The sequence below is a fragment of the Nerophis ophidion genome, linkage group LG08 (genome assembly GCF_033978795.1).
Source record: "Nerophis ophidion isolate RoL-2023_Sa linkage group LG08, RoL_Noph_v1.0, whole genome shotgun sequence".
NCBI classification, from domain to species: domain Eukaryota; kingdom Metazoa; phylum Chordata; class Actinopteri; order Syngnathiformes; family Syngnathidae; genus Nerophis; species Nerophis ophidion.
In genome coordinates this window covers 50,502,098-50,522,333 of record NC_084618.1, presented here as the reverse complement: position 1 = coordinate 50,522,333, position 20,236 = coordinate 50,502,098, and the positions used below count along the sequence as shown (strand labels likewise).

The window sequence follows — 20,236 nt, the reverse complement described above, 5'->3', positions numbered from 1 at the left end:
CGTCAAAGACATCTAGTATGATGACATTATCTTATATTTAGTGTTTAGCTTGGATATACATCATCATGCCAACAGACATGCTTCTGCAAATAAATGTATTTTATGTAAAGTTGCAACAAATCACACTGAAATAAAATATGACATAATGGAATGTATGAATAGTGTATCCTTCCCAAGCAAATTATAATCGTGGAAAATCCATTCAGATTCAAAATGTTGTGACAAAATATTTTCTTCTGCAATATAATCCCCTTTAAGTAAGAATCACTGCCATGCTATTTTACTTTTATAAAGTGCTAACTATACCTGTGACCATTAAATCTTAATTTTATCAATATTTAATATGATCTAATTTCCATCTTATAATGAGATTGTACTTGTATTATTTTATTTATTAACAATGTATTGTGTATACTTTTTGAGAATTGTTGTCAGTCCTGCTGTTACAAATAAATGAAATTAAATCTTGACAAGGAAATAGAGGGCAACGAACAAAACCTTGATGCACCTTGAAGTTACTAACACCTTCACATTAACATAGATCATGCCAAGTTAATCAGTCTTTAGCAATACATTTAATCCTTTTAATGTGATCTACAAGTTATAATTTGACCTATTTCCAGAAAGAAATTACTGAACAATTGTGCAATGTGCAATTCAATCAAACTTTTGACCCATATATATTTATTATCGATGTCCCAGCTGTGTTTAATGGCCCATTTGTATTCCATTCATCATTAGTTTATTCCTGTTTTATAAAACTTTAATCGTAATTATGACATTCATGTTCCTCAATAGCGCAGAAACTATACTCTGTAGTGTAATTTTTTTGAATATCTTACTCGTTTTATTTATATTTAATTTTTTTCAACACCTTCCTGTCTTTCTTTATGTGGGAAGTAAAACACATTTTGAATGACAAAATGTAAGCAAACTAAAAATTGGAAATGATGTAAATAAATAATCAGTAATAGATATGGAGAAAGAGTAGGATTAAATATGGTCTGCTTCTCCCTAAAGACATGTTGAATTGTGAAAATATTATTTAATGTAACTTAAGCATGTATCAAACATAAAACCCATACCATACATGCAGTGTCACCCGTACAGCGCTGTGGGTGCACGGTATTCTGTTTATTTCCCTAAACATTAAATTATCTGTAATATTATAGTATATACAGTATCAACTCTCAATGAAATTGTGTTTGTGCAATATAGCAACCAATATATTTAATGTTCAAACAAAAAAAATATTTTTGATGCAGTATTACCATTTCAAAACAGAGTTAAAATCTTTCAGAATATAGTTTTTTTATTTTAATAAATGTGTCAAAATAGTGTGAATATTTTTTTAAGTGAAATACTACCTGCAGTTCCAAGTCTGACATTATATATCTGGTATATATTCCAATTATTGTAATATTTTAAAGGTAAAATATCTGTAAATATTGTAAATACTTAAGTGATACATGCACTTCATGCGTTGAAATGCATGATAATAATTGTACACTATATCATGGACAATTGCATTTTTCATGATTTGTTTATCTTTCTCTTAGGAAAACTGCTTGATTGTTGTACTGTAGTTTTCACTACAGATGGGTAAAGATGTTACAAATTATGCAGTCAATATAAACTACAGATGTCAAACTTAAGGCCTGGGGGCCAGATTGGGCCCACCACATCATTTCATATGACCTGCACAGGCATTGAAATATGTCTTTCTATCTTCATTTTGACAGAAAAAAATACATGTACTGCATACAGTTGCATACAATTTTAAAATTGACTATAATCTGATGTGACAAATATTATACTATCATACGTTTAAAGCATTTTATTAAAATTAAAATAAATACTTAAATATCTTAAAGGGAAGTTATCCATCAAATTGTACACTGTAAAATTGGTGATAGATGTTTCAGTAAAAAGAAACTGGCACCTCAGTCATTAAATTTTAACATAAAAAGAACTGTGATACAGTAATAAAAAACAGTGATACAGTAATATGCTGTAAAAAAAAAACACTGTAAATTCTGTCACCAGAATTTACAGTATCCCCCAGTTTTTTCCCGCAAATCTACAGGTTTTTTTTTATTATATGTATAGAATATCATTTATTAAATGCATTGGCAACTTTGTAACAACATCATGAGGCATATCCTTATACATTGATATCGATATGTTATTCAGTTACAAGCAGCCCTCTGAGGGCGGCCATCACTGCAAAAACAAGTTTTGACACCCCTGGTATAAAGAATAGGAATTTTGAAAATAGATGTACAGTATTTCAGGATTTTTATCTTCTTCACTTAAGACTTCATGCAGAGCTATTCATGTGGAAAGGGTTTCTTAAAGATACACAACTACTCATAACAAAAGCATTGTTTAAATTCAACTCAAAAACATCGAAAAAGTTTGATCACCTCACAGTTTATTTCTGCATATGATATGAAACAAATGTAATGTGTCATTTTGTGTGTCTGTCTGATCATCAGTATATGCCATAGGTGTGTTCCTTTCCATCTCTGTATCTGTCCAGGTAGCGTAGGGGTTGTCCATGTGGGTATTTCACTTGTGGTGGATGATAAACCGGAGGACGGATGAACTCAAACACTGGCTCCCTCATATCTACAGGAGAAGATATGACCGATATTTCCACATCAAAAGGCAAAGAAGTAAAGTGGACATGATGAAACTTTCAAAAGTATAATCTTGTAAGACTTGATCTTAGTCATTAGTGCGACTCACTGAGTGTGTTATGAAAGGTGCTGGTGACGGATTCGTCCCATTGGCACTGGAAGAATGCCAACCCTGCAGGTGTCATGCTGTCCTGGTGCGCTCTGTAAAAGTCCACCGTTTTAAACGTTCGATCTGCTAGCGAATGGCTGAAAAGAAGAGGAACATACATTGTGTTACGTGCAAATTTTACGAGATTCAATACAACTGAATAATGCTCAAGGTAGAAGTCAATGAAAAATGTTTGTGGGTTTGTAAGAAGATGTCACTTGTTAAGTTGCAAATAATAGGGTCGCGCCTCTACAGTTTTATACCAAGTCTAAATCAGCAGCATGATCGCTCAAATAAAGAATAAGTCTTTAAAATGAATGTGATTCCTCAAATACAAATCATTTGCGTCAACGATTGGATCGCCTGATAAAATATTCCCAGTGTACTAGGTGCCTGATTTACTAAAATTTTGCCTGTACTAAAACACATGCAAATCTGGTAGGACACGCAAAGCTGATCTACGAATAGGTGCAAAGTGAATTGCTTCTGTTAAGTGAGCAGAATAAGGTGTGCAATCCGATTTGAGTCTGTCCTCATTAACATGCAAAATATATGTTGATCATCAAAACACCCACAATACTGGGAGGGGAAGTTATTAATTAGAAGGCGCAAAGTGATTTATCAACATTCACTGCTGTTTTGCAAGCACTATTTAGCGAGGGAAGGACGTGCAAACTGACAGTTCCCCTTACGGCTGCAGTATCAGTGCTCAGGCTGCACAGATTGACGAGAATCCCCCGTCCTATGTGTGTGTGTCAACATTTTGGGTGTTGATAAATCTAAAATATTAGACAAACCGTGTATTGAGCAACTATGTTTTATAGCTGTTTCATAGGACTTAAAAATCTGATTGAAACAAATTCAATTGATGTTTTTTGGTGTAATTTTATATTTTTTAATCACGTTCTTTTTTTCAATATTTCTTGAATAAAAAAAAACCTTCTTTAAGTATGCATTTTTTTGCATCTTGATCAGAGTATGTGCAGCCTCTCAACACTGAGCGCACCGCACCTTTGGCGATAAAATAAAAAGAAGTGGTTTAATTGTAGATGCACTGCGGGACTGCAAAAAGGAGGAACATGCATGTCAATGTGGGCAATGGGTTTTTTTTTTAGTTACCATGGTGACGGTCTTATATCTTCCTGGAAGTGGATGGCTCCCTCCTGCTTGAAAAGGATGTAGATGTAGCGATGGAAACCTGTTCCTCTTGCAGGAAAAGGTGGCAGGTAGTGACACAATTCTTCTCCAGCCTGAACGGCTCCGCCTGGTATGTTCCCACTGTAGAAACATGTGTCATTTGCTGCAAGCTTGCACATTATGTTACTGGTGCTATCCAATAAAAAGCCTATACAGGAGATTTTTTGTTCGGCATTCCACTCCCCTGCATATACTTAGATTATATGTCTCTGCTTTAAATTGTAAATATTTTATAGTAACAAATATAGAGTGTTTTGAGTGTCTCACAAATAATATCGCTGACCACGTAATCACCGCCTGTCCCCTGTATAACCCACCCTCAGAGGCCAGCCTTTTTATTGTGGGACCCTGAGACGAGGGCGTGGCTATGCGTTACTGAGCTAAACATCTGATGATGACACAGAAAAGAATAGGAATTAATCGGACAATTATCGAAAATTACCTGAACATGTTTGCCGGCATTGATAAACTGCCTTGTCCTTGTTTTTTTCGTTTCTCGCTTCAAAACAGGGGTTTACGCAATGCATTGCTCTCGGCACCTGAACCCATTCTTTTATCCGCAGCGTTAAATGAAGGGAGTGAACCCTCTTGTCAGTCATCCACAATCTTTATCTCTGTGAGTTAGCTTCTAACAGAAACACAGCCTTGCTCGTGAGAAACACCAAAGGTAACAATAATTACGAGGTAAAAAGATGATTGCAAAACCAAACTTCCAGTTGTGGGAATATTTTGTTTTCAAACTGAATGAGCAAAAAAACACATTAAATGTATTCAATAGGGATGAGTGTTATTACTTAAAAATGAAATTGCGACATATAATGCAGCTTCCTGTGATAATAATATTTACAGTATATCACAATACATTATTATTAGGTAATAGAAACATTCTGAAACAGGTTAGAAAGGCTGTTTAAATGGCTAAAAATAGTTAGAAATACCGATACTGGCACTTTAAATGTTATCAATCTGCCCACCTTTGTTTACATTCAAGAGCTCTAGCTTAACTGTTAGCATAGCTTATTGTATCCTCCTCTGCTGTGCAGTGTTGCATGCTTAGCTATTTGTTGTCCTCCTGCAATACTTGATACTTGTTAGAAATGTAGTTTTCTTGTCACAATGGAGGACAGAATTGCTGAGTTAAAAGCAGCTTTGCACTGTGGAGGGACGTTTGCTAAAAAGGACACTATAGTGCTTTTTTGCTTGTCGCTGAAAAAAGTTGCGGGACACTGCTAGAATGGTTCATCAACAAACATTATCACATACTTACACAAGCCAGTGCAAGTATTCAGCGTCATTATCGAGAAGATGTTCATCTGAAAAAAGGAAATATGTGTTTGATACGCACCAGAAATGAAATAATTGTCAAACAAAAAAGCCAGCCTAACCTGGTGAGGTGAGCAAGAGGGTCCAAAGGGAACCCTCATCTGTTTTAAAGTTGACCTCAGGGGTGGATGCTGCCTGAGTGATGAAGTAAAATAAGTATTAAGACAATTAAACAGGTTTTAAAAAATCCATTATTTTGACATACTTCTGTAGGTGTAAGCTGATTCCCATAATGCACTTGGCCATCAGTTCCCTGGCTGTAGCAGACCCGCAGTGGGACTAGCGGCAGGAAATACGCCATGGGGAAAAGATCTCTGAAGACGCCGTAATGTTCAGCCAGTCTTTTTACATGAAAGCGACTGCTGCTATTCTCCCACCTTTCCTGCACACGATCCACAGATATCTTAACTGGGGGGCAAAAAGAGAAAAAAAAAAATAATTATCAAAGTAATTTTTGTTAACATTTGACTTAAAGTAGAACTAAATTCCTGAAACTAAATTCATTTTAAGTGGAGAAATAGTCATCATTGATTAGACTTGTGACTCTGGATGGGTGAAATCCTAAAATCAACATTGCATCTTCTTGTGATAACAATATTTCACAGCATATTTATTGGCATATAAATAATAGAACCATTTCAAAACGGGTTACAAAGGTTTCTAATTTGGCTGCTGGGGCATGGAGTAACTTGCGGTTGTATTAGTTTGTCAAAACTATTTTAAATCTACTTGTTAATTTACTGTTTATAGCCCTTTACTTTCTGTTGTAACATGCTTCTATCGACCTTTGTGTTAAATATAACAATCATTTACTATACATTTTGGCCTGGATCCAATACCAAGTAGTTACAAAGGCAGTATTGATCATACCAATGCTTATACTGAAATGTTCAATGTTATTAAATTATTTCCCTTTTGATCCCAATTATATTCCGACAAAAACACACAATGGCAGTGTGACAATATTAGATACATACGGTACTCAAATAATTCCCTACTATTAGCTTGGATACAAAACCTTCGGTTTTTGCCCTTAAAATCAATTAAGGACCTATTTCCTGAGTTTAACTTTAATGTAAACAATAACAAAATCGACAAAAGATTTTTGGATAATGAAAAAATATCCATCCAACCTCTATCTGACTATATACTGATAAAATACTTTGCATCGTTACTGTCGGAATTTGTATAGACCCGCCTACCTTTGTTTACATTTAAGAGCCCTATTTAGCGGTTAGCATACACTACTACAGTGTGTACTGCAGCAGGTTTAGCTATTCTTCGTCCTTCAGTGATAATGGTACGTGTAAAAAGTATGTAGTATTTGTCGCCATGGAGGCGAGAATTGATGACTTAGAAGTGGCTTTTTACTGCGAGAGACATTAGCCGCTAGCAAGAATGCCACATTTGAGGACGCGGCCATTTGCTTGTTGCTGTCAAGTTTGCAGGACGCAGCAAGAATGTGTCACTAACATACATTTTCACAATATAACAATAATATTAAAAGCTCTATCGTCAGCCAAAAGTATATAATTTAAATCATATATCGTCTATAAAGCACAAACCTAGTTTTGACTATTGCATGAAATTGTTTGATTGTATTTTAAAGGAACTGATGCAAAACGAACTGCAACCAGCAGAGGCGCATCTGATTTAGTCTCAGATCGTTTGTGGTCTAGAAAGGAATAACAGCTTTGATTCATTACAGAGTTACTTAAAATATTGTCTGTACTGTTTAAAGTTTTTTGCGATGGTGACATCTGCGGTGTCATTGCTTTTGTGAAGTGAAGTGAATTATATTTATAAAGCGCTTTTCTCTAGTGACTCAAAGTGCTTTACATAGTGAAACCCAATATCTAAGTTACATATAAACTAGTGTGGGTGGCACTGGGAGCAGGTGGGCAAAGTGTCTTGCCCAAGGACACAACGGCAGAGACTAGGATGGCGGAAGCGGGAATCGAACCTGCAACCCTCAAGTTGCTGGCACGGCCGCTCTACCAACCGAGCTATGCCGCCCCAATTTGCTAATGAACTTACATGTGCGCAGACGACAAGCTCTCTCCAGGTCCACATTCTTCTTGTTCTCCTTTATTATTTGTTTCCTCTCCTTCACCACTTTGCTTCTCGAAGAGGCATAACGAGGCAGTCCAATGTCCACTCGCTCAGCACCTGCAAAACACAAAGACATAGAGAGAGATTGTTAACCAAAGAAGGCTTGGATACCTATAGCGCCATCATCCACTATTTCTCACCATGTTCAGGATCGTCCTTCTCCAAATACTCTTTGTAGGTCTTCCACCAGACCGGTTTTCCCTTCACCTTTTCAGAATGTCTGAAGTAGCGGTTGTAGCTGCGATATTTCTCGACTGCGTCAATGTTTGTCACGTCAATGTCATCATTTGGCATCGGACCCAACGGAGGAGTCCTCCGACACAGGAATGCTGTTACGCAGAAGCACAGGCTGTTATTAGTACATTTAGGACCTGTTGAGAGTACCTTCACATACAGTGTGATATTTTCCACAAAGCAATTCCAAGTGATATTCTATTTCAGGGGTGTCAAACGAACGGCCCACGGACAGGTTTAACCGGCCCTCGGGATGAGTATGCAAAGTGTAAACTTAAACCAAAATGTTTGACTGAAAGAAACTGCTGTTCTAAATGTGTCCACTCGATGTCACAATAGCAATTGTTTGTAACTTTTCCGACAGAAGGCTCCAGCGACCCCAAAAGGGACAAGCGGTAGGAAATGGATGGACGGATGGATGTAAAAAAAAAAAACACGTTAGTGCACCAGTCGAGCAAACTACAAAAATAATATCCTGTAATTTGATTTTGATATTATTCTTTTATCTTGATATTTTGAAAATGAACCCAAACGAGTTGACAGATGAACCTATCCATCTTCTTCCGCTTATCCGCAGCAGCCTAAGCAGAGAAGCCCAGACTTCCCTCTCCCCAGCCACTACATCCAGCTCTTCCCGGGGGATCCAGAGGCGTTCCCAGGCCAGCCGGGGGACATAGTCTTCCCAACGTGTCCTGGGTCTTCCCAGTGGCCTCCTACCTAGGGAGGCGTTCGGGTGGCATCCTGAGCAGATGGCCGAACCACCTCATCTGGCTCCTCTCGATGTGGAGGAGCAGCGGCTTTACTTTGAGCTCCTTCCGGATGGCATAGCTTCTCACCCTATCTCTAACGGAGAGCCCCGCCACCCGGCAAAGGAAACACATTTCGGTCGCTTGTACCCGTGATCTTATCCTTTCGGTCATAACCCAAAGCTCATGACCATAGGTGAGGATGGGAACGCAGATCGACCGGTAAATTGAGAGCTTTGCCTTCTGCCTCAGCTCCTTTTTCACCACAACGGATAGGTACAACGTCCGCATTACTGAAGACGCCGCACCGATCCGCCTGCCGCCTAACCCTAACCTGTTGACAGATGAACATTATCACATAATGTATTCAGAAAGCATAAATAGCGACAAATAAAGATAGAACACCATCAACCGCAACATGTAAGTGTAAGAAAAACCCAACATTAGTATTTGTACATTTTTTTCTGTACTGCCTCTACACCTATGACTACAGTACGACCCACAACAACAACCTCATAGTGAAGTTTGCGGACGACACTACGGTGGTCGGACTCATCTCAAAAGGGGGACGAAGCAGCCTACAGGGAGGAGGTCCGGAAGTTGGCAGACTGGTGCTCAGAGACCAACCTTGCTCTGAACACCAAGAAAACCAAGGAGATCGTCGTTGACTTCAGCAAACAGCACTGACCTAGCCCCCCTCTACATCAAGAGTGAGTGTGTGGGAGAGGGTCCACACCATCCGGATTCCAACCAGCTGCTGACCTTTTACCAATCATCCATTGAGAGCTTGCTGACATACTGCATCACAGCATGGTACGCCAGTTGCACCATTGCAGACATGGAGAGGCTCCAAAGAGCGGTAAAGGCAGCACAGCGGATCATCGACATTTACACCTCCCGCTGCCACAACAGAGCTACAAACATTATGAAGGACAGCTCCCACCCTGGCTTTGACCTGCTGCCTTCAGGAAGGCGCTACAGGGTCATCAGTTCTTAGAAAAACAGACTCAAGAACAGTGTTTTCCCTAAAGCCATAACCACGGTGAACTCTCACAGGAACTGATTTTAGAGTTTAGCAGCTCTCTGTGTGCAATTTTTACTTTATACCCACTGTCTGAATGATTCTGTATATATGTATATAAAAAGTATACATATATAATATTCAATATTTAAACAACACATTCAGTACATTCGTTCACAGGACTGAACTGTGCAACATACCTCCTTTTGCACTAGATGGCGGCGCCCGGACGGGCTGCGACACTGCGGTGCTCTTGCTAAAGATGGAACATTTGGCGGAAATGCCGGACAGTTCTGCAGACTTCATGGCTGGCTCGCATCGTGGTCACTCCGTGATCACGTACGACCGCCAGACACTTCTGGATATGGACATATCGGGCCGTTTTGGACTGATAGACGCGGGCGTGCTAAACATGCTAACTAGCATGGGAATACGTCGGCGGCTACATCCAGCGGCCTGTGAAGCAGCGGAGTCTAGTAGCAGCGGGGGCCGTCTACGGAGCAGACGCCAGCGGTGTGATCGGAAACGCGGATGCCGAGCGGGGCTTAAAACAAAGCAGAAGGCTAATCCCCACAGAACACCACTTCCCTCCATCCTGAAGACGGATTTAGATGAAAGATGCAAGACTACTGGTCTGGGTAAGGAGTCTGTTAAATTAGAACAAGTTTTTTCTGCTTTGAGTGTTTCAGAGTTGGACATGTGTTTTACCGAGGTGGCTAACTATGATGCGTGCAGTTTATCAAAGCAACAAACAAACAATCGAAAAATCCCCGTTACTGAGGTGGCTAACTATGATGCGTGCAGTTTATCAAAGCAACAAACAAACAATCGGAAAATCCCCGTTACTGAGGTGGCTAACCATGATGCGTGCAGTTTATCAAAGCAACAATCAAACAATCGGAACATTACCGTCGTATCAATTCCTAGATATGGTCGTAATTATACTGAACGCAATGGGCATAATAAACACAACATTATTAATATTGCTACTACGGATAATTTGATCAACAATTCCCTAAAACAGCCCACAACCTATAATATAGGTGTTTTAAACATAAGATCATTGTCTCCCAAAACGTTGTTAGTTAATGATATTATCAGAGACAACAATCTTAACGTCATCGGTCTCAGTGAAACCTGGCTTAAACCAAATGACTTTTTTGCGCTAAATGAGGCATGTCCTCCTAACTTTACACATGCGCATATTGCCCGTCCACTTAAAAGGGGTGGGGGGGTCGCACTAATATACAACGAAAACTTTAACCTTAGTCCTAACATAAATAATAAATATAAATCGTTTGAGGTGCTTACTATGAGGTCTGTCAAACCGCTGCCTCTACACCTGGCTGTTATCTACCGCCCCCCAGGGCCCTATTCGGACTTTATCAATGAATTCTCAGAGTTCGTTGCTGATCTAGTGACACACGCCGATAATATAATCATAATGGGGGACTTTAATATCCATATGAATACCCCATCGGACCCACCGTGCGTAGCGCTCCAGACTATAATTGATAGCTGTGGTCTCACACAAATAATAAATGAACCCACGCATCGCAACGGTAATACGATAGACCTAGTGCTTGTCAGGGGTATCACCGCTTCCAAAGTTACGATACTCCCGTATACTAAAGTATTGTCCGATCATTACCTTATAAAATTCGAGGTTCAGACGCATGTTCGTCAAACTAATAATAATAATAACAGCTACAGCAGCCGCAACATTAATACGGCCACAACAACAACTCTTGCTGACCTACTGCCCTCGGTAATGGCACCATTCCCAAAATATGTGGGCTCTATTGATAACCTCACTAACAACTTTAACGACGCGCTGCGCGAAACCATTGATAACATAGCACCGCTAAAATTAAAAAAGGCTCCAAAAAAGCGCACCCCGTGGTTTACAGAAGAAACTAGAGCTCAGAAATTATTATGCAGAAAGCTGGAACACAAATGGCGCACAACTAAACTTGAGGTGCACCATCAAGCATGGAGTGATGGTTTAATAACTTATAAACGCATGCTTACCTTAGCTAAAGCTAATTATTACTCAAATCTCATCCACCGTAATAAAAACGATCCTAAATTTTTGTTTAGTACGGTAGCATCGCTAACCCAACAAGGGACTCCTTCCAGTAGCTCCACCCACTCAGCTGATGACTTTATGCAATTCTTTAGTAAGAAAATTGAAGTCATTAGAAAGGAGATTAAAGACAATGCGTCCCAGCTACAACGGGGTTCTATTAACACTGACACGATTGTATATACGGCGGATACTGCCCTCCAAAATAGTTTCTCTCGTTTTGAGGAAATAACATTAGAGGAATTGTTACAACGTGTAAATGGAATAAAACAAACAACATGTTTACTTGACCCTCTTCCTGGGAAACTGATCAAGGAGCTCTTTGTATTATTAGGTCCATCAGTGCTAAATATTATAAACTTATCACTTTCCTCGGGCACTGTTCCCCTAGCATTCAAAAAAGCGGTTATTCATCCTCTTCTTAAAAGACCTAACCTCGATCCTGACCTCATGGTAAACTACCGACCGGTGTCTCACCTTCCCTTTATTTCAAAAATCCTTGAAAAAATTGTTGCGGAGCAGTTAAATGAACACTTAGCGTCTAACAATCTATGTGAAACCTTTCAATCCGGTTTCAGGGCAAATCACTCCACGGAGACAGCCCTCGCAAAAATGACTAATGATCTATTGCTAACGATGGATTCTGATGCGTCATCTATGTTGCTGCTCCTCGATCTTAGCGCTGCTTTCGATACTGTCGATCATAATATTTTATTAGAACGTATCAAAACACGAATTGGTATGTCAGACTTAGCCCTGTCTTGGTTTAACTCTTATCTTACTGATAGGATGCAGTGTGTCTCCCATAACAATGTGACCTCGGACTACGTTAAGGTAACGTGTGGAGTTCCCCAGGGTTCGGTCCTTGGCCCTGCACTCTTCAGCATCTACATGCTGCCGCTAGGTGACATCATACGCAAATACGGTGTTAGCTTTCACTGTTATGCTGATGACACCCAACTCTACATGCCCCTAAAGCTGACCAACATGCCGGATTGTAGTCAGCTGGAGGCGTGTCTTAATGAAATTAAACAATGGATGTCCGCTAACTTTTTGCAACTCAACGCCAAAAAAACGGAAATGCTCATTATCGGTCCTGCTAGACACCGAACTCTATTTAATAATACAACTCTAACATTTGACAACCAAACAATTAAACAAGGCGACACTGTAAAGAATCTGGGTATTATCTTCGACCCAACTCTCTCCTTTGAGGCACACATTAAAAGCGTTACTAAAACGGCCTTCTTTCATCTCCGCAATATCGCTAAAATTCGCTCCATTCTGTCCACTAAAGACGCTGAGATCATTATCCATGCGTTTGTTACGTCTCGCCTCGACTACTGTAACGTATTATTTTCGGGTCTCCCCATGTCTAGCATTAAAAGATTACAGTTGGTACAAAATGCGGCTGCTAGACTTTTGACAAGAACAAGAAAGTTTGATCACATTACGCCTGTACTGGCTCACCTGCACTGGCTTCCTGTGCACTTAAGATGTGACTTTAAGGTTTTACTACTTACGTATAAAATACCGCACGGTCTAGCTCCATCCTATCTTGCCGATTGTATTGTACCATATGTCCCGGCAAGAAATCTGCGTTCAAAGGACTCCGGCTTATTAGTGATCCCCAAAGCCCAAAAAAAGTCTGCGGGCTGTAGAGCTTTTTCATTTCGGGCTCCAGTACTCTGGAATGCCCTCCCGGTAACAGTTCGCGATGCCACCTCAGTAGAAGCATTTAAGTCTCACCTTAAAACTCATTTGTATACTCTAGCCTTTAAATAGACTCCCTTTTTAGACCAGTTGATCTGCCGTTTCTTTTCTTTTTCTTCTATGTCCCACTCTCCTTTGTGGAGGGAGTCCGGTCCGATCCGGTGGCCATGTACTGCTCGCCTGTGTATCGGCTGGGGACATCTCTGCGCTGCTGATCAGCCTCCGCTTGGGATGGTTTCCTGCTGGCTCCGCTGTGAACGGGACTCTCGCTGCTGTGTTGGATCCGCTTTGGACTGGACTCTCGCGACTGTGTTGGATCCATTATGGATTGATCTTTCACAGTATCATGTTCTCATATGTTCTCATAGTCATCAGTATCATCAGTATCACAGTATCATGTTCTCATAGTCATCATTGTCACCGACGTCCCACTGGGTCATTATTGTCACCGATGTCCCACTGGGTGTGAGTTTTCCTTGCCCGAGGATGTCGTAGTGGTTTGTGCAGCCCTTTGAGACACTAGTGATTTAGGGCTATATAAGTAAACATTGATTGATTGATTGATAGTTGTATTTCCTTCCTATGTTTTGCATATTTGTAGATTGTCGCACTGGTAATGGAGTCACTTTTAATCTGATTGTACTTGTGTATAGTGACAATGAAATGCATTCTATTTTATTATATTTTCAGAATGTACTTGTTCTGTTTTTAAACAAAAAAAAAACAATCTATTCTTCAAGTTAAAGTTTATTGTTCTTTGGTCAATGAAAAATTAAAATTAAAATGTTGCAGACCGAAAGGGTTTAGGCTGAATTTGAAAACTTATTGCACCTAACCCTATAAACAATGTCAAGTACGAAATGAACTTCCGAAAATTATGAAATGTCCTTTGCACAGCATTTTTTGAATACACATTATACACAACATGAACATAGTTCAATTATATACACAGTACAGACATGTGAAATATCCCTGTGTACGTATTAAACCTTTGCACCTATAATATACTATATATACAAAAAAATATACTACCATTAGTATTTATTATTATTTATATCCCACATTTAGTTTTTAATAAACATTAATCATAGTATTAACCACAGTGTTGATTCAAGAGTGATTTTTTTTTTCAAGACATTGGTCTTAAAGTGTTTTTTAAATGTGTGAATGGAACTGGAACATTTTAAGCTGCTCCACAGTTGAACTCCTCTAACAGAAACACATCTACTTTTTAAGCTCGTTCTTATTTTTGCTTTCTGAAAGAAAGCTGAACCTCTGAGGTCATAGGGACTCTCTCTGGGTTTGAACATCTCCTATAGACAACCAGGCAGCATGCGCTTATGAGCTTTGTAAGCAGAGGTGGGTAGTAACGCGCTACATTTACTCCGTTACATTTACTTGAGTAACTTTTGGGATAAATTGTACTTCTACGAGTAGTTTTTATGCAACATATTTTTACTTGAGTATATTTATAGAGAAGAAACGCTACTTTTACTCCGTTCCATTTATCTACATTCAGCTCGCAAGTCGCTCCTTTTTTTTTATCGATCTATAAATGTTTGTTTTGGTTAATGACAGAGCTTCAAAGTACAATCTACGCATGCCTGCCTTTCACCAATCACATGCAGTCGCTGGTGACGTTGGACCAATCAAACAGAGCCAGGCGGTCACATGACCCGACTTAAACAAGTTGAAAAACTTATTCGGGTGTTACCATTTAGTGGTCAATTGTACAAATTATGTACTGTACTGTGCAATATATTAATAAAAGTTTCAATCAATCAATCAAAAGTGTAAAGGAAAAAAGACACTTTTTATTTCAACCGTACTTCCCGTCAAAAGACTAAAGACTGATCGCATAGTTCCTGTCTTCACAATAAAAGTGCCACTCCATCGCGCCTGCGCTAACAAAATAAGAGTCTCCAAAAGCCAGAGCAAACAAGCTAGCAAGCTACGGAGTTTGCCGCCAATGTATTTCTTGTAAAGTGTATACAAACGAATATGGAAGCTGGACAGATAAGATGCCAAAAAACAACGACTTTCATGTGGTAGACAGAAAAGAGGAACTTTTTTTCTCCTCCATTTGAAAACGTGAACGTCTGATTGCAATCATTGCAAGTCATCAGAATCAGGTAATACACCAACTTATATTCTTGTCTTCATGAAAGATAGGAATTGTATATGTTAAACATGCATGTATATTCATTAAAACACCTTCAACATGTGAACAAAAACGGCAAAATAAATATAAATTATATACTGTATATATAAATGTATGTATATATATATATAAATATATATGTATATATATGTATAAATATATATGTATATATATATAAATATATGATGTGTGTGTGTATAAATGATTTTTGTGTGTATATATGATATGTGTGTGTATAAATGATATGTGTGTGTATGTATATATGAGGTAGATCACCTCGACTTGGTCATTTACTAAGTAATTGATAAACGTTGAAAAACTTATTGGGGTGTTACCATTTAGTGGTCAATTGTACGGAATATGTACTGTACTGTACAATCTACTAATACATGTTTTAATCAATCAATCAAATCAATGAATGCCTACTGAGGCTATGGTGCTGTTAAGTTATTGTGGCTCAATGTGCATTTTTTTTTATTTTATTTTAATGTACTATTACCTAATCTAATATATAATATTGTTTTAGTTGCTTAAGAGATATTCCTGGCTCTGAATTTGCTCATTGCTATTTTTATGTTTTTGTGCATTATTTGTTGCCGTAATCAGGTTACTCATCAGTTACTCAGTTCTTGAGTAGTTTTTTCACAACATACTTTTTACTTTTACTCAAGTAAATATTTGGGTGACTACTCCTTACTTTTACTTGAGTAATAAATCTCTAAAGTAACTGTACTCTTACTTGAGTACAATTTCTGGCTCCTCTACCCACCTCTGTTTGTAAGTCACAATAGTAGTATTGAGGTAACAAGATCGTGCAGTTTTCCATCCATCCATTTTCTACCGCTTATTCCCTTCTGGGGTCGCTGGCGCCTATCTCAGCTACAATCGGGCGGAAGGCTGAGTACACCCTGGACAAGTCACCACCTCATCGCAGGGCCAACACAACACTAGAGCCAATTTAGTGTTGCCAATCAACCTATCCCCAGATGCATGTCTTTGGAAGTGGGAGGTAGCCGGAGTACCCGGAGGGAATACCAACGCATTCACGGGGAGAACATGCAAACTCCACACAGAAAGATCCCGAGCCTGGGATTGAACCCAGGACTGCAGGACCTTCGTAATGTGAGGCAGACGCACTAACCCCTCTACCACCGTGAAGCCCCCATCGTGCAGTTATGATATTTTTAATTCAATGAACAGAGCATTGGTATGGTCATGACACAATTCTGAAGTTGTCTTTATTTATATGTTATCGTGCCGTGATTTTACCAGTCCGGCCCACTTGGAAGTAGATTTTTCTCCATGTGGCCCCCGATCTAAAATGAGTTTAACGCCCTTGTTCTATATCCTACTGTGCACTCGTATCTTTCCACTTATATATGTCGTAAGCATTTCACCAATCTCGCGCACTTTGCAAATTATACGTCATTTCCATTGTGCGCAAGCAATTTGCATATCGCAAGACGAGATTTAAGATGATATTTTGTGGATGGTTTAGTCAGTAACCCTACATTATTATATTTTATAAATAGTAAAACAAGTTGTGGTAGTAGTTAAGTCAGTAGTTTAGTATAGTGGTTAGGGTTAGGGTTGGACTGATTTTAGGGCAATACTCAGTTATATTGTCCTGACTACAAATTAATAGATTTACATAAGTATTTAATACATTATTTTGACACCAAAAACATGTATTTGCGCCCACTGATTTGCAAAATGTGCACCACACATTTTTCAAATATATAGCTGGAAGCAATTTGCAAAAAGATGGCGCATTAAACAAATTGCTCACATTGGTATTGTGCCGCTTCACGGTGGAAGAGGGGTTAGTGCGTCTGCCTCACAATACGAAGGTCCTGCAGTTCAAATCCAGGCTCGGGATCTTTCTGTGTGGAGTTTGCATTTTCTCCCCGTGAATGCATTGGTATTCCCTCCGGGTACTCCGGCTTCCTCCCACCTCCAAAGACATGCACCTGGGGATAGGTTGATTGGCAACACTAAATTGGCCCTAGTGTGTGAATGTGAGTGTGAATGTTGTCTGTCTATCTGTGTTGGCCCTGCGATGAGGTGGCGACTTGTCCAGGGTGTACCCCGCCTACCGCCCCATTGTAGCTGAGATAGGCGCCAGCGCCCCCCGCGACCCCAAAAGGGAATAAGCGGTAGGAAATGGATGGATGGATGGTATTGTGCCTACAACATATACATCCATTTTCTACCGCGTGTCCCTTCCGGGGTCGCGGGGGGTGCTGGAGCCTATCTCAGCTTAATATAATAATGCAGTACTTATCAAATGCAATAGGTATCACTGGATCTAATACATTTCGCTGTATCAACTACCCAAGAGACAGTAATGTCATGATTATACCTCGGGAGTGTTTTCGCCTGTTTATTTGAGGAAAACACAAAACGAGCTCTCTTAGCTGCATTTGATTCCCCAAAATTACATAGACTGAAGTTGAAGAACCGAAACTACTAACAGTTCGTGTTGACAAATCGGATGTGCTGAAATGGCATTAATATATACCTGATGTGGCAAAAGTCCGAATGTTGTTGACCCCTAAATCAAGCCCACTCCGCATGACACTTGTGTACGCCGCACTCAGCGCCATCTTGAATGCAGGAGAAGGCTACGGTGGCCGAGGTGTTCCAATGTAGTTGACCTACACTCGTTTATTTCACAAAGAAATACGAAATCGTTTTTGACATTTGGTACGTTCTGAATGTGCCGAAAACTATGGATGTTATAATAAAATACGCTGGATTTATTTAACTGATTTTGTATAGCATTTAAACTTTGTAAAAAAAAAATTGTACATTAAATTATGCGGACGGTGTAAGGCAGTGGTGTACAAAGTGCGGCCCGGGGGCCATTTGTGGCCCGCAGCGCGACTTTTATTGGCCCTGTTGCGCCAAATTTCTTCCCCCCTACACCTCCCCCATTTACTTCCGGGGTCATGATTAATACAGACGTTTTGTTAACGCTATATTATAAAAATATAACGCTATATTATAAAAATATAACGCTATATTATAAAAATACAGACGTTTTGTTAACGCTATATCATAAAAATAATTAAAAAACAATTTACAAACACAAGCTATGGGATGACACATTTACTTCTGGGGTCACGTTTCCTCTTATCTCATCCCATAGCTTGTGTTTGTAAATTGTTTTTAAATTTTTTTATAATATAGCGTTAGCAAAACGTCTGTATTTTTATTATATAGCGTTATATTTTTATAATATAGCGTTAACAAAACGTCTGTATTAATCATGACCCCGGAAGTAAATGGGGGGGGGGGGTAAGGTTTTTGTAGGGAGAAAAAATTTGGCGTGACAGCCCGCGACACATTCTGTAGACAAACTAAACAGGTCCCAAATTAGAACAAAAAACTATGAAAAATTCAACGGGACCAAATCCCCCATAAATGGGACCTGAAAATAAACGTCTGACAACCAGAGCGTCTTACTGAATAAGGTCTTTGATGACTTCCGTGTGCCTGTCATGAAAAAGTGTACACATTTCTTTGTTTTTGAGTGTACTAAAGCCATCAAAAGCGCTTCAGTTGATGGTATAATAGCAATATTAGTAAATACAAGCTTACTTTAGAGCACAGTTAAATACAAATAAAATCATTATAAAAATATTCATTAATGATTTTATTGCTTTGTTATTTATAACACAAAGCTAAGATGTAGAAGTGTTTCTCAAATGTTGGGATATGTTCACCTACATTGTTTTGGTTTAAGTATTTTTTCATATACAAAATGTATAAAAGTGGCCCTAGCGTCCTTCAGTTTTTCTCAATGTGGCCCTCGCTGGAAAATGTTTGGACACCTCTGATGTAAGCGAATGAAAGTTCTGAGAAAAATGTGTGTTTAAAAATCCATCCATTCATTTTCCTATCGTTTGTCCATTTTGGCGTCGCGGGGGGGGGTCGCTGGAGCTTAGCTATCTCAGCTGCATTCGGGTGGAAGGCGGCGTACACCCTGGACAAGTCGCCACCTCATCACAGGGCCAACACAGATAAACAGACAACATTCACATTCACATTCACACACTAGGGACCATTTAGTGTTGCCAATCAACCTATCCCCAGGTGAATCGTGTTTGTAAATCTACGGTGTTTTAAAATTCAGTGCAGATATGTGTCGTTTCAAAACTCAAGACTCACTTGAAGCGATCGGCGCTGCCTCAGAACCAGCCAATGAGGGGTACTTAAGTACTAAAGAGTTTTGAAGCAACGAGTATTTCTGCACTGATTGTTGTGTACGCAAAATGTTCATTCATTCGCCCGAATGCAGATGAGATAGGCTCCAGCACCCTCGGCCCGCCACCCCGAATGGTACAAGCGGTGGTAAAATGGATGGATGGATGTTCATTAACTGAATATTTCTGGAGTGAATTGAATACAGCTGAGATAGGCTCCAGCAACCCCCGCAACCCCAAAAGGGACAAGCGGTAGGAAATGGATGGATGGATGAATTTATTACGCCGAATTATTCTGTATGGATTTTTCACTCAGAATATTGCTGGACTGAAATTTTTTTCCACATTCAATTTTTATAGGAATTTTAAAATTTTTACAAGCGGAATTTTTAGACGCACCCATTTTTATTCCATTAAATTGTCTGCAACATAATTAATTACATAGCTAAATTAAAGACACTTCAGGATAAATGTTACACTCACCGTTTTTTTTTCTTTATTTTATTTTAAATTTTTTAAAATATCTGTATTAATTATTTTACAAAAATAACAACCAAACATACAACAAACACAGGAGAAACAAAACGCACACAACAAAGCAAAAACAACCAAACAAAACAAAACAACCCCACTCCCACGCACACA

The 20,236-nt window shown here is 39.2% G+C and overlaps 1 protein-coding gene across 1 annotated transcript; it reads right to left on the bottom strand.

The window, feature by feature from the left end:
- Window positions 1–2,417: 2,417 nt before the first annotated feature.
- Window positions 2,418–18,053, bottom strand: mrpl38 (mitochondrial ribosomal protein L38). Its single transcript, XM_061908823.1, has 9 exons — window positions 17,905–18,053; window positions 7,563–7,751; window positions 7,348–7,479; window positions 5,516–5,718; window positions 5,373–5,445; window positions 5,255–5,300; window positions 3,910–4,068; window positions 2,752–2,888; window positions 2,418–2,631 (listed from the first exon to the last, which is right to left on the bottom strand). Exons 1-9 carry the CDS (start codon window positions 17,987–17,989, stop codon window positions 2,495–2,497), a joined length of 1,161 nt encoding a protein of 386 aa, XP_061764807.1. The 5' UTR covers window positions 17,990–18,053; the 3' UTR covers window positions 2,418–2,494.
- Window positions 18,054–20,236: the final 2,183 nt, after the last annotated feature.